Genomic DNA, 13,223 nt, shown 5'->3' with positions numbered 1-13,223 from the left:
GGGGCCTATTACACAGTGGCAGGACTGGAACTAGACTGTAGAAAAATGTCCCTATTTCTAGGTGAGGGCCTGCCTCACCTGCTATCTCCACTAAGAAATCCAGTCTGTTGGGACAGTTTACCAGGAGGACCCAGTATAGTAGGACAGTTTCCCTACCCACTATAATAAAAAGGGTTCGCACTTCTTGAGCTCTTCACTAGCCCCTGTGCTAAGCACTGTGCTTGGTCTATTTCATTTCGTCTCCACAACCATCCTAAAAAAATGAATATAATTACTGTCTCCATTTACAGGTAAAGTAACTATGGCCTAGAGTTGAAGGAACTTCTCCAAGATCACTCAGCTAGAAAGTGGTATTAGCAGGATTAGAAGGCTGTCCCTGTCCAATTACCACCATCCTGCCCCACAACAAGACAGAAGAGGAGGCAAAGGCCTGTGGGCGTGGAAATAGTTACTGAGCACCTAGGAGCGCTGCTGGAATCCTTCCAACCACTTCGCTGACCAAGCACGCACATCCTCCCACTCAAGAGGAAACCAAGAACAGGGGAAGCATCTTGCTCAGGGGCATCAGCAAGTAAATAGTGGAAACGAGACCGAGAGCCCAGGACCAAAATGCCTGACCGCGTCTCCCCACAGGCTGATGGAGAGGTAGCACCGTAATACCCAGAAGGCGGGGTGGGCGCGGCCGCCGCGGGAACCATCGCCTGCCGCACCTGCCCAGTGGGTGAGCAGAGGACGCGAAGGACTGAACTCTGGTCAAGTGCACACAGGTGAGCTAGGTGGTGCTCCTTCGATGTAGCCAACTAGCTCTAACGCTCCGGCCCAGGTAGCTGAAATTCAGGCTGAGCTCGGACCCCAGAATTTCCCGGTTCCCAGGGAGAGGGCGACGAGGAGCCAGGCGGGGGCTCCCGCTCCCTCCCAAGAGCAGCCAAGTCTGAACTCAACCCCAGGCTCGGCGTGGGGGGTGTTCGAGGGAGTGTGTCCCCACCTCCAACCCCAGGCCCTACGGGGGTCACTCACCCAGAACACTGTGGAGTAAATGACGAGCGAGAACTTCAGCCAGAGGTAAGAGAAGCGCGCGCAGTAGCGCACCTGCTCCGAGTCCCCGCGGGGCATCCTGGGCACGCCGGACGCGGGGCTTCGGAGCTCCCTGGCGAGGTCCCTGGCAGCGAGCAGCCCCACCTGCGGCTGCCTACCGGGCTGCCCGCCCCGCCACCGGCGCTCGCTCGGGGACTGACACCGGCGAGCCGCAATCACAGCTGGGGCGCTGGACCGGCCAGCCCCAGCGGCCAATGGGAGCGAGGCACCGGCCCAGCCTCTGGGAGGGGGCGGGCTGGGGGCGGGGCTACGACCCGAGACCCAGAGGAGGAGGAGGAGAAGGGAGGGGGCGAGGTGTTTGCAAAGGAGGTCGCTTCAGCTCAGGAAATGCCTGTGCTAGTGGGACGCGAGAGAACGTGTAGAGGAGCTGTAGGGAGAGAGCGAGAGTGCCTATCCGGGGTACATGGAAATGCACACTTCCCACTGTTGTCAAGAGGGAAGACTATGGGAAAAGGGCAGACCTAACTTCTAAGGTGCGAAAATGTGTAAGATGTGAAATGCAATAAGGAAGTGGAGTTATTCAGCCTGAGGAGGGTAAGGTCCCTAAGACCAAGGTGGGACTAAGGGTCCCCCATGGATCTGGGGCCCAAAGTTTCCTTTTATAACAGATCCCCTTTCCCCAACCAGTCTCTGTGAATCCCCTTCTCAGTGGCCCGATAAAATCCCAAATCTGCCCTTCCGGGCCTCTTCCTCTAGAAAGCCCTCCCCTTGGCCCATCCTCAGGCCAGGTTAGCAGGCCCCCTTCCTTTCACACACTCAGCCCAGGTCTGACCCAGCTTCTTCCCAGCAGGCCTTTCCTCTGCCTGGTGCCAGATGTGGCTGTGTTGTCTCCCACAGCGAGATGGCCCCAGCTTGACTCACAGCTGTCTCCTTGCTTCCGGAGCCTCGCTCAGCCTGGAGCTCGAGAGTCAATCTGTGTTTGTAGCTTTGGTGATTAAATGTGTGGCCCAGAGGTCATGAGCTCAAGGCAGTGCTAGGTGGGGTCCCTGCTGGTAACTGCAGGAATGGCACACTCATCCAGGTCCCTTGTCCTGGACTCCCAAGCCTCCAGTATACACAGACTCCCAGAGAGAGACAGACCCTTGGCCAGCCCCGCCCCCAGGGCTGTGCTCTAGAAAGCAAAAGTGAGGATGCGGGTGGGGAAGGAGCAATGCCCTGCCCTGAAGTGTTTAAGGGAAGTTGAGTTTATTGGTGGAAAGGGAGTGGGCCCTGTAAGGCTCTTCACTTTGGGTAGAGACATGGAAGCAGGGACTACTTACTGCAAGTAACTTTCAGATGAGTAACTGAGGCCCAAGAAAACATCTTACCACAATGCTAAAAGTTGTCCTTTAAGGAGGAGGAAACTAACTCCTTATCCCTCTTTGGGGGACTTGCTTCCCTCATCCAGCCCTGCAGCTAGTCTTAAACTCCCTCTTTGAGGCGCTGGCCTCCACCCTTGGAGGGCTAATTCAGTGCCTTGTCCTCTGAGGTATTTGTCTCCCTCTCCCTGAGGGTTAGCCTCCTAGCCTGCACTCTCACTCACACACACAGACACACACACAACTGAGCCCTGTAATGTGCCCTGGGAAATGAAGCTGAGACACCCCTGCACAGGAAGCCTGGAGCTCTTTGGGGCTGGCACAGCCTTCCCTGAGCTCTGAGTGCCTTCATTGTCCCTCCCCACCCCACCCCTCAAACCCAAGTGCTGAGGGCTGCCCCCCAGCCATATTTGCAAACACTGAGACCTCAAAAGTGGCAAACTACTTTCAACTTTTCCCTCATTTTTCCAGGAACTTGGGGCTGAGAGTCAGCATGGCTAGTGCCAATTCTGATTTTGCCGTTAACTTTCTGTGAGACTATAAGACCATGTGGCATAGATGGTGTTACACACAGGGGTGACAGATTAGAATCACCTGTTGAGCTTTCGCTGTGTCCTGATATCCAAGCCCCACCCTGGTCAAGTCAGAATCTCTACCTGCAGTACCCAGGGATCAGTATTTTTTTGACAGAGACAGAGAGAGGGACAGATAGGTACAGACGGGGACAGAAAAACAAGAACGGAGAGAGACTAGATGCATCAATTCTTCATTATGGCTTCTTAGTTGTTCTTTGATTCCTTGTTCATTGATTGCTTTTTCATATGTGCCTTGACAGGATGGGGGGGGGGCACTACAGCAGAGCAAGTGACCCCTTGCTCAAGCCAGTGACCTTGGGCTTCAAGCTAGCAACCTTTGGGCTCAAGCCAGCAACCATGGGGTCATGTCTATGATCTCACACTCAAGCCAGCAACCCCACGCTCAGGCTGGTGAGCCCACGCTCAAGCAGGCGACCTCGGGGTTTAGAACCTGCATCCTCCACGTCCCACTCGGATGCTCTATCCACTGCGCCACCACCTAGTCAGGCCCAGTATTCTTTTAAAGGTCCCAGGTACGTTCTAAAGTGCAGCCAGGACTGAGCATCACTGGAAGTCGTGAGGGTGAGGTGGTCTGCCAGCATTTATCAGAAAGGTCACACTCCCGAGGTCACTCAGCCCATCCAGTAGAATGCTGATAAATGTTAAGTAACTGTCTCTCCCTGGGGGAGGACCCAATTCCATAGTGTAAATATTATCAATTATAGTGTAAATGTTACTAGTTTCCATAGTGCAAATATTCCACCATATCTGATTTCAAGTTACCAACTGGAAGTCAATGAATCAGGGAGTGAGGAGAAGTGTACACAATCATACACAATCAGCTCACCAGCTCTGCAGCTCTCCATGTCTCGATCCCCACCCCCAAGCTTTACTGACGAGCATAGAGAATGCCATAATAAACAGAGCAGTGAAATCCGTGGCTTATTAATTAGCATAGAGCTCTCCTTTGTATTAGAAATAAGCTCTCCTTTGGTGAAATTAGTAGTATTCAAAATATGTAGATTGGCTACAATGGTTTAGTGTCACCACCCATTCTTTGTTCAGAGTACAGTAAAAGAATCTCACTTAGGGCTGATGCACCAGGCTAAATCCTTGAAGGGTCCCTTGTCTCGAGGCATTCTGGGGTCTGGTGGGACCGTCAGTCTAACTGACCCTGCCTCTAGAATGTTGTGTCTTCCCTGAGTGGATCTTTCATGCAACATGGTCGACCAGCTAAAAGAATCTTCACCGACTTTACCAAACAGATTATATGAACCGGTTCTGTGGCTACTTGCTAATAAATGTTTGTTTTATAAATATTTGTATGGGCAACAGAATTTGTTCTGCGATCTATTTCCATGATAACTTGGTAGGGAGATTACAGTGAACTAACCTTCGCTTGAGTAGATACTACTATTTATTGAAAAGAACCTCAAGCCCTGGCCGGTTGGCTCAGCGGTAGAGCGTCGGCCTAGCGTGCGGAGGACCTGGGTTCGATTCCGGCCAGGGCACACAGGAGAAGCGCCCATTTGCTTCTCCACCCCTCCGCCGCGCTTTCCCTCTCTGTCTCTCTCTTCCCCTCCCGCAGCCAAGGCTCCATTGGAGCAAAGATGGCCCGGGCGCTGGGGATGGCTCTGTGGCCTCTGCCCCAGGTGCTAGAGTGGCTCTGGTCGCAACATGGCGACGCCCAGGATGGGCAGAGCATCGCCCCCTGGTGGGCAGAGCGTCGCCCCTGGTGGGCGTGCCGGGTGGATCCCGGTCGGGCGCATGCGGGAGTCTGTCTGGCTGTCTCTCCCTGTTTCCAGCTTCAGAAAAATGAAAAAAAAAAAAAAAAGAACCTCAAGACCCTGCATGACCAGTTTGGCTTGCATGTCTGCATTCATGCCACTGAACAAGTGACTCCATCTGTGCCTGTTTCCCCATGTATGAAACTATGAGGTTGCACTGTTTCTCTTCTAGCTCTAACAGTCTTAGTTATAGTCTTCACCATCAAGTCAGTCAACACATGATACTGAGCTCTGCCTATGTCAGCCCCTGCCCCAGGCTCTGGTCATACAGCTGTAAACAAGATAGACCAGAGCTTGTATGCTCTTCTCTTCCGGAGTGCAAGGTTGTGGGGACATGCAACCTATATAAAACAAATACATGGAAAGGGTATTTTCAGGTACTGACATGTGCTAAAGATCTGGGAGAAGAGTTCCAAGTGCAAGAAACAGCAAGCTTCAGAAAGGCAATGAGAAAAGAAAAACCTTGGAGGAGTCCCTGGTGTCCTGCAGGGATTGAGGTGGAGAGAAGAAGGCAAGGTCCGAGACATAGGCAGAAGCCTCATAGCTTTGATAAATGATGCTGATTTACGTATTTCCAGTTTCAGTGATAGTCACCGGTAGGTTTTAAGCAGGGACCTGATACAGAAGCTGATTTATGCTTCAGAAGGCTATTGCATGAAGAATGGACAAGAGGGGACTAGGGCTGGGAGGGAAGGAAAGCTGGTTAGGAAGCCATTGCAGCAGTCTTAGAGCAAGAAGGGTGTGACTTGGCCTGGGGACACAGCACTGGAAATGGTGACTGAGAGGGTGCATTGGGGATATGTCTTGGAGATAGAGCAGGGTTTACTGACAGAGTGGGTGGGACATGAGGAAAAGAGAAAACAAGGATGATCCCAAGTGTTTTTACCTTGGGCAACTAGGTAGGTGTTGCTGTCATTTACAGAGGTGAGGGAGATCAGGAAGAGAGGGGGTGAGAGGAGGTTGGAGGTCAAAAATTACTTTGGTGCCTTGGCTGGTGGTGCAGTGGATAGTGTCATCCTGGAGTGCCACAGTCATCAGCTCAATCCCAGGTTTGCCAGCTTGTTTCCCAAGGGTACCGGCTCAATCTGAGGGCACCAGTTCAAGCCCTGGTCAGGGTACATATGAGAAGCAAGCAATGGGTGCACAACTACTAGAACAACAAGTTCATGCTTCTCTCTCTCTCTCCCCCCCTCTCTCCCTCCCTCAATCCCTCCTTCCCACCACTCTCTCTCCTTCTCTCTCCCTCGCTCTCAAAAAATATTGCTTTGTTTGGCCGTTTAATTTTGGGGGATATCTTTTCAAATACGAAGTGGAGTTGACCAAGGAACTCAGAGGTGAGGTTTAGGTTAGATGATATAAATTTGAGCGTCATCAGATCAGTTTAAACCATGGACCTATGTGAGATCATCTAGGAGAAAGTGTAGCAAGAGAAGAGAAGACAAAGACAGACCCTCGGGTCGTCCAGCACTGAGCGTCTGGCAAAGGAAACAGACAGGGTTCAGCTGATGAGGTAGAAGGATGATGAGGCCGGTGGGGTGGCAGGAATGTCTGGAGAGGAGAGGGTTTCAAAAAGTTAAAAGAGATGTGCAATAGGACTTAGTTCCTAAGAACTCCCCTTAATACACCAAGGCTTCAATTATGTCCTGAGAGGTCAGGGGGGGAGCAAAACAGAGAAGTGACCAACATCTTTGCAAGATGTGGATCATTGGTGACTTTGATAAGAGCTCTTTCAATGATGCAATGAAGACAAAAGCCAATTGAAGTGTGTGGAGGAGAGAAAGGAAGGGGAAGAAACGGAGGAGGAAAGCACAGATATCACAGGGAGCGTCCACTTCCCGGCAGGTGCAGGAACATCACACAGGAGGGAGTGCGTAGGTGGAATTCCTCCCAACACACCAAACTGCCTCTCAGGCCAACTGTGCAGGAGTTAGCCTCCATGTTGGAGAATTTAAACGGCCAGGAATTCTTTGCAGCTTCTCCATTGTTAAAGAAAAAATTCAGTTCAGTAAATCTGAAGATCTAATTGGCTTCATTAAGTGATTTATGAACAAGAAGAGCACTCGGAGGAGTTGTACAAAATGAAAGTTGTGCAAAAAGAGGCTGGAACTAAGAAGTTAAAAGAATGGATTTCTTCGGGCAAGGACAATTTCCCGTAAAGCAGTGGTCCCCAACACCCGGGGTCGCTGACCAGTACCGGTCCGTGGGCCATTTGGTACTGGTCTGCAGAGAAAGAATAAATAATTTACATTATTTCTGTTTTATTTATATTTAAGTCTGAACGATGTTTTATTTTTTTTAAATGACCAGATTCCCTCTGTTACATCCATCTAAGACTCACTCTTGACGCTTGTCTCGGTCAAGTGATACATTTATCCATCCCACCCTAAAGGCTGGTCCATGGAAATATTTTCTGACATTAAACCAGTCTGTGGCCCAAGAAAGGTTGGGGACCACCGCCGTAAAGGAAGGCAGGGGTTCTTATCAATCAGATTACCTCTCTAGTGTGGATCAGGAGATTCCAGACTGGTTGGTTGAAAATTCCACTCCTGGGAGGGGCTGAAACTTCAATTAGGTTAGTTATTAAGTTTTAGCTTGGTGATATGGCTTAGCAAAACTAATTCCATTTTGCCCCTCCCCCCCCCCATTTTTTAATAGCAAGAGGTAGAATCTATTTCCCTACCTCTTGAATCTAAGCTGTCCCTTTGATTTGCTTTCACCAATAGTATGTGACCAACGTGAGCTTGTTTGAGTTCAAAGCCTAGGAATCAAGAGGCCTTGCAGCTCCTGCTTTGTGCCCTGCTGAAATGCTGCTTCCATGAGAACAAATCTGAGCTAGTCTGCTGGAAAGACCACAAGTGGTAGAACCAAGGGTTCAGACTGACAACCACCAACTACCAGACACGTGAGTGAAACCATCTTAGACCATCCAGCCTATCCCCTGACAGCTGACTGTATCTACATGAATGAATCTAGGCATGACAAGCTAAGCCAAGCCCAAATGTGCCCACCTACAGAGTCATGAACTAATATGCCATTGGGTTTGTTTGTTTGTTTGTTTGTTTGTTTGTTTGAAGTGAGAGGAAAAGAGATAGAGAGAAAGACTCCCATGTGTGCCCCGACCAGGATCCACCTGGCAACCCCTGTCTGGGGCAGATGCTGGAATCAACCAAGTTATCCTCAGCGCCTGAGGCCAATGCTCAGACCAACCCCAACCGAGCTATCCTCAGCTTCTGGGAACGACTCTTGAACCAGTTGAGCCACGTGCTGTGAGAAGGGAAAAGGAAGAGAAGGGGGAGAGGGAAGAGAGAGAAGCAAGTAGTTGCTTCTCCTGTGTGCCCTGACCAGGGATCGAACCCCAGATGTTCATACACTGGGCCAATGCTCTATCCACTGAGCCAACTAGCCAGGGCCTGTCATTGTTGTTTTAAGGCATGAAATTCTGGGGTGATTTGTTCCATAGCAAAAGCTAACCGGTACAGTCTTAGAGCAAGAAAACAAATAAAGCCCATAAACTAAAATACTTATTTCCTTCTTTTTTCATCAAAGTACTGCAATTTTGAATCTACATATTTATTCTTAAGAGAGACTTCTGTTGTTCTTCAGGTTTTCCATGACTTCGCTCAGCGCCATCCCCTGGCTGACTTCAGACCGTGTCTCCTTTCCGTTCGTCCCCTTTTAACTTTCAGCGATCTCAATTTATTCTCTACCCGCTATTCATTTATTTACTTATTTTTCTACCCACTATTCATTTCGTGTCAGATGCTGGGCTGTGGGCTTTCACATAGTTACCTCTGAATTCCTCACAACCCGTGGAATTTTATGTGATGAATCCCACTTTATAAATGAGGAACCTGAATTTCAGAGAACTGACTTTTCTCCATCAGGAAGTTCAAGTGCTTTGTGACCCAGCCAGCCGTGTGCCTTCTACTTTCATGCAGTTGTGGCTCCAGCTACACTAGACTGAAATGACTTAACTGTAGGGTTTAAAAGGGAACAATACAGCCTGACTGGAGGTCACACAGTGCATCCACCTGAGATGCTAAGGACCCCTGTTGAAAATCCCAAGGTCGCTGGCTTGAGCACAGGGTCACTGACATGATTCCAAGGTTGCTGGCTGGACCCAAAGGTTGCTGGCTTGAGCCCAAGGTCGCTGGCTTGAACAAGAGGTCACTCGCTTGGCTGGAGCCCCCTGGTTAAGGCACATATGAGAAGCAATCAGAGAACAACTAAAGTGAAGCAACTATGAGTCAATCTTCTCACCTCTTGGCTCCCTGCCTTCTCTCTCTCAAAAAGGAGTTATAAGTTACTGCAAGAGAGCCATGAGATTTTAAGCGTTTTGTAAAAAAAGAGAATCTTCAAGTCTGGAAATGTGGCAGGACTTCTTCACACACAGCCTTTAACATGGGAATGAAGATTTTGTCTCTCTAGGAGGAAGGGACACTCGGCCATTCTCAACTATATTTAACCATACAACTCTGTTTTCCCCAGTCACCAGTTATTGATATCCCAAAGAACTAGTGTCTCTCAGAATGTCCTTTGGGAAATGCTGCCCCGAGGGACTGCTGCCTAACTCTTGGAGATGGAAGTGACCTCCTCAAAGTAATATGGTGTATACTTAAGGAAAATAAAAAGCAAGAGATTATTTCTGGTTTGTGTTTGACTTTGCAAAATTACAGAACTTTCTCTGCTGTGATTGCCAGACAACCAGCTCTGTCAGTGATCATACCTTCTAGGGCCCTGCAGGGAGCGAGGAACACACATGGGTGACTTTGGGGTCCAAGAGGATTTTGGAAAAGAGCCCTCAAGGAAAGCAGGCACTCAGAGCAGCCTGGGTCACTCTGATGGTGTTCATCCCTGAAGAGCTGCCTCTACAAGGCTTGCTCCTTCTGGCCCCTCTGCCAACTCCCCATCACTGCCCCCACAGAGAGCTGACCCCTCTTTTTGCACCCTGTGGTCTTTCTCTTACCTGTAGCTGCTGGACACCCCTCCTTGCAGCCACCAACCCCATGACTGTTTCTGTAGCCTTCAAAACCTCAGGGGACTTCCTGCCTCCTTCAAGGCAAACAGAACCAAATCACCTGTCTTAGAGACCCACTCTGGTCCTAGATACCCACCATGCTCTACCCCTCCCTCCCCTTCTTCTTGAGACATGATTCTGGAGCAGCTGGGTAAATGCTTCCTCCCACAGAGGTCAGCCCAGGCCTCCCTCCTACTGCTTCAGGGCTGCTCCCGACCAGCTGTCCTAAGGAGCAGCTGTGGGGGGCGGGGATGATAGGGGCTTGAGAAAGAGGTATCCTAACCTAACTGACCGATCACAGGGACTATCACTAAATAATGGCACCGCCGTGCCATGGAGCCTGTGCAGCCGCTGGAAGTGACGTGGGAAGGCATTGAGCATTGTGGGAACTCATCTCCATCCACTGAGGCTCTGTCTGTTTGGGGATGGTAGTGGGTCCTCAATCAGGTTCTTCTAGTTCTGAGACTTCAGCAAGTCTTTCTGAGCCTCCATTCCCAGTGATATGTTGAGGAACAGAGGAGTGCTATCACAACAGAATAAAACCTGTGGAGAACCTCTTGTTGGCCTTCAGAAGGAGACAGCTGCTGAGTCCTGGGAAAAGCGCCCCAGCGCGCACTGCCCCTCTGTCAGTGTGAGGTCTCAGCTACACGAAAGAGGGGCTCTGAGAAGCAGGTGGGAGGGGTGCTCTGAAACAAGACACCAGTAGATGCCCAGCCCTTTCCTGTGCAACTAGGTTTCCCAGCCTTGGTGTCTCCACAGTCTTAAGGACCTCTTTACTCCTTATCAAGGGACAGGGTCCTGCGGCTGCATGTTCCTGAAGATGCTGTGAGACTTGGCCCATTCAGCACAGCACCTGCAGCTCTCTCAGAAACCCTGACTGACTGCAAATGTGGATCTCGGCTCCAGACACGTGGACGCCAGCCATGTCCTCGCCTCACCCGTGGCTCCCAGGGCTGCTGGGACAGAATCCTCACCTTGGTCCTGCCCTGGGACGCTGATGGCACATGGGCCTCTTTCTTCACAATCTCTCACCCTCTGCATCCCTTTGGGGGAAAACAGATTCCCTAGCAAGATGTTTCTTTTTCTCTTGCCCTTTCTTTCTAAGATGATCAGCCATCCTGGTTTGTCCGTAGCTGAGGGTGGTTTGTGGCACATAGTACGTCTAGTTTTAAAACTAGAACAGTTCCTAGACAACGTAACAGTTTGCCTGGAACTGAGAGGTTTCCTGGGATGCAGGACATTTAATGCTGAGACCAGGAAAGTCCTGTACAAAACCAGGATGAGCTGGTCACCTTGCTTCTTTCCAGCCTTCCCACCATCTCACAGATGCTCATAGGGGCACGTGCAGTGATGAGAGAGCCCCAGGCCAGTGCCCTCAGAGGAAAAGTCAGAGCTGCGGGAGGGGAAGACCCAGCGATAGGACCAGTGTCTTCAGCTACCTGAAGGCTAGTTGTGGCAAACACTGGATCTGGTCAGGATGGGGGGGGTCACATGCTAGCCAACTCTGAATGAGGAACTGGGAACATTAGTTACCCTCTCAGCATACCCGCCTGTCGGTGAAGCGGGACCCTTCGAGGTAACCAAATGAAATTACCAAGCACTGTCCCTAGAACGAAGCAGGTACTAAATAACTGCGAGTCAAATCTGCCAGCAGCTGCCACACTTCTGTCCAGTCCAACAGCGGAGGCACCGGAGCCGCCACATGGCGTAGGCAACACCTCGGAGACCACCAGAACCACTTTTCTCTCCTCACATCCGGCCCCGGGCCCTGTGCCTGCCACTCACCCTGCTAAGACAGCTGACTTTCTCCAGCAAAACGTTTACAGCCGCCTATCCCTGCTGCTTGAGGTGTCTGTGGGCCCCACTGTGACTGAGAAAAGAGAGAGGGTGGGATATCTTCCCCAGGCCACTGAAGGATTAGTGTAAACCAAGACCAACAGCAGTGGTTCAGGAGCGCAGGGCTGGGTGGACCCTCAGACATCAGGGCGTCCACGCCTCGAGAACGGGCTCATTGCTCGCGGTGAGCATTTACAGTTCATGCCCTTTTCTACATGGACACTACATTACACAATAAAAATTTGAATAAAGGAAAAATGTCCTCATTTTAATCTGCATTTCCCTGATGATTGGTGAGGTTAAGTGTATTCTTACATTTTGATCAGCCATTTGTAGTTCTACAAACTTCCTGAGTCCATCCTTCGTACATTTTCCAGTAAGTCAGATTAAGTGGGCAATGCCAAGGCTGACAGGCTGAGAAAATGCCGTCTCCACCTCTTCTCCCCTCAGGGGAGGGGTCCTTCTAGTTGAGGAGATGCCAGGCTGGTCTCACAGAGCTTTGACAGAGGAAGGGTCACAGAGCCGGCCACTGGCAGGGGTTGGCCACTGGGGAGCTCAGCCTGGCATTCTGGGAAAGCAGCCTGGGGACACTGGCTGACAGGGTGTCGGGCCAGTCCTGTTGACTCATTGGCAGTGACAGAGTACCCAGGCATCGCCTGTAGCTGCAGCTCTACCTTCAGCAGGGCAGAACACCTGATTCCAGAAGGTTGGGTGCTCCGGGAGATGGGGAGGCTCCCAGCGCAATCCAAGGGTACCAAGAGTGGAGACTGGGGAACCCTGGCATCAGGTCTGGACTTGATCCTATCAGTATTGAGGAAAGGATGAAAGGCTTTCAACACTCAGAGATCACCCATCTATCTGCTGGTCTATGTCAGGAGTCCTGCCATTTGCTGGTGGCTGTGGGACCCCCAGCAGCCCTTAAGGGTGGACTTCACAGTTTATAAACCACTCTCACCTACATGTTAGAGCACTTACCACTCTTAGATTTACTTGGATATGGGCCCCCTTCTCCACTAACTTGTCAGCACCGTGAGGCAAAGACCATCTTACCACCATGGAATCAGGGTGCCTGGTGGGATGTTGGGCCCATGTAGCTGCTCACTAAATACGGAAGTCACAAATCAGCTGTCTCTTTGGCCATGAGGGCTGACTCTGCTTGTGGCCCCATTTTGGACTGCAGATCTCTTTCCTTCCAGGGACCCAGGCATTTGAAGAAAACCTCATAGGGTCACCAAGAGGGTCAGTTCTCTTCTCTCAGACTTTCGGACTCCTTTCTCCTACTTCCTGTCTATTCCCTCAGGCACTTCAACTTCCTCTTTCCTGTTTGCGAGCAACCGAGCTCAGCTTCGCACTGACTTTCTGGCTGACATACCCAATTCCCCCTCTGCCCTGTTCAGAAAAAACAGAAGGCCTTCCATTAGCACAACGTCATTTTCTGTTAATGTGCATTGACTGAACTGTCTTTTCTCTCCCATGGGTCATCAGAACAGTTTAGTGTGGAAAACAAGACAGGGAGGCTTCTTCCTGCTGACTCATGATGAGACCGTCTCAGAGTACATGCCCTGAATCACACAGCCCGTCAGGATCTGTGCAGGGACTAGAACACAGGTCTAGG

General features: G+C 50.7%; 1 protein-coding gene and 1 long non-coding RNA gene across 3 annotated transcripts in view; one reads left to right on the top strand and one right to left on the bottom strand.

Moving 5' to 3' along the window:
• The window catches only part of TSPAN15 (tetraspanin 15), a 53,862-nt gene extending 52,614 nt beyond the window's left edge, over window positions 1–1,248 (bottom strand). The window contains exon 1 of one of the 2 annotated variants that reach the window (XM_066243375.1): window positions 1,018–1,248. In XM_066243375.1, the coding sequence (XP_066099472.1) occupies window positions 1,018–1,113 (96 nt within the window). In that variant the 5' untranslated portion in view covers window positions 1,114–1,248. The remainder of the gene's footprint in view (window positions 1–1,017) is intronic. The other variant, XM_066243374.1, reaches the window with a different exon arrangement.
• Window positions 547–9,385, top strand: LOC136313219 (uncharacterized). Its single transcript, XR_010727113.1, has 3 exons — window positions 547–767; window positions 7,479–7,657; window positions 8,359–9,385. It is a non-coding gene; the product is annotated as an uncharacterized lncRNA (long non-coding RNA).
• Window positions 9,386–13,223: the final 3,838 nt, after the last annotated feature.

The sequence above is a fragment of the Saccopteryx bilineata genome, chromosome 9 (genome assembly GCF_036850765.1).
Source record: "Saccopteryx bilineata isolate mSacBil1 chromosome 9, mSacBil1_pri_phased_curated, whole genome shotgun sequence".
In the NCBI taxonomy this organism is placed as follows: domain Eukaryota; kingdom Metazoa; phylum Chordata; class Mammalia; order Chiroptera; family Emballonuridae; genus Saccopteryx; species Saccopteryx bilineata.
This window is presented reverse-complemented; position numbering and strand designations above follow the sequence as displayed.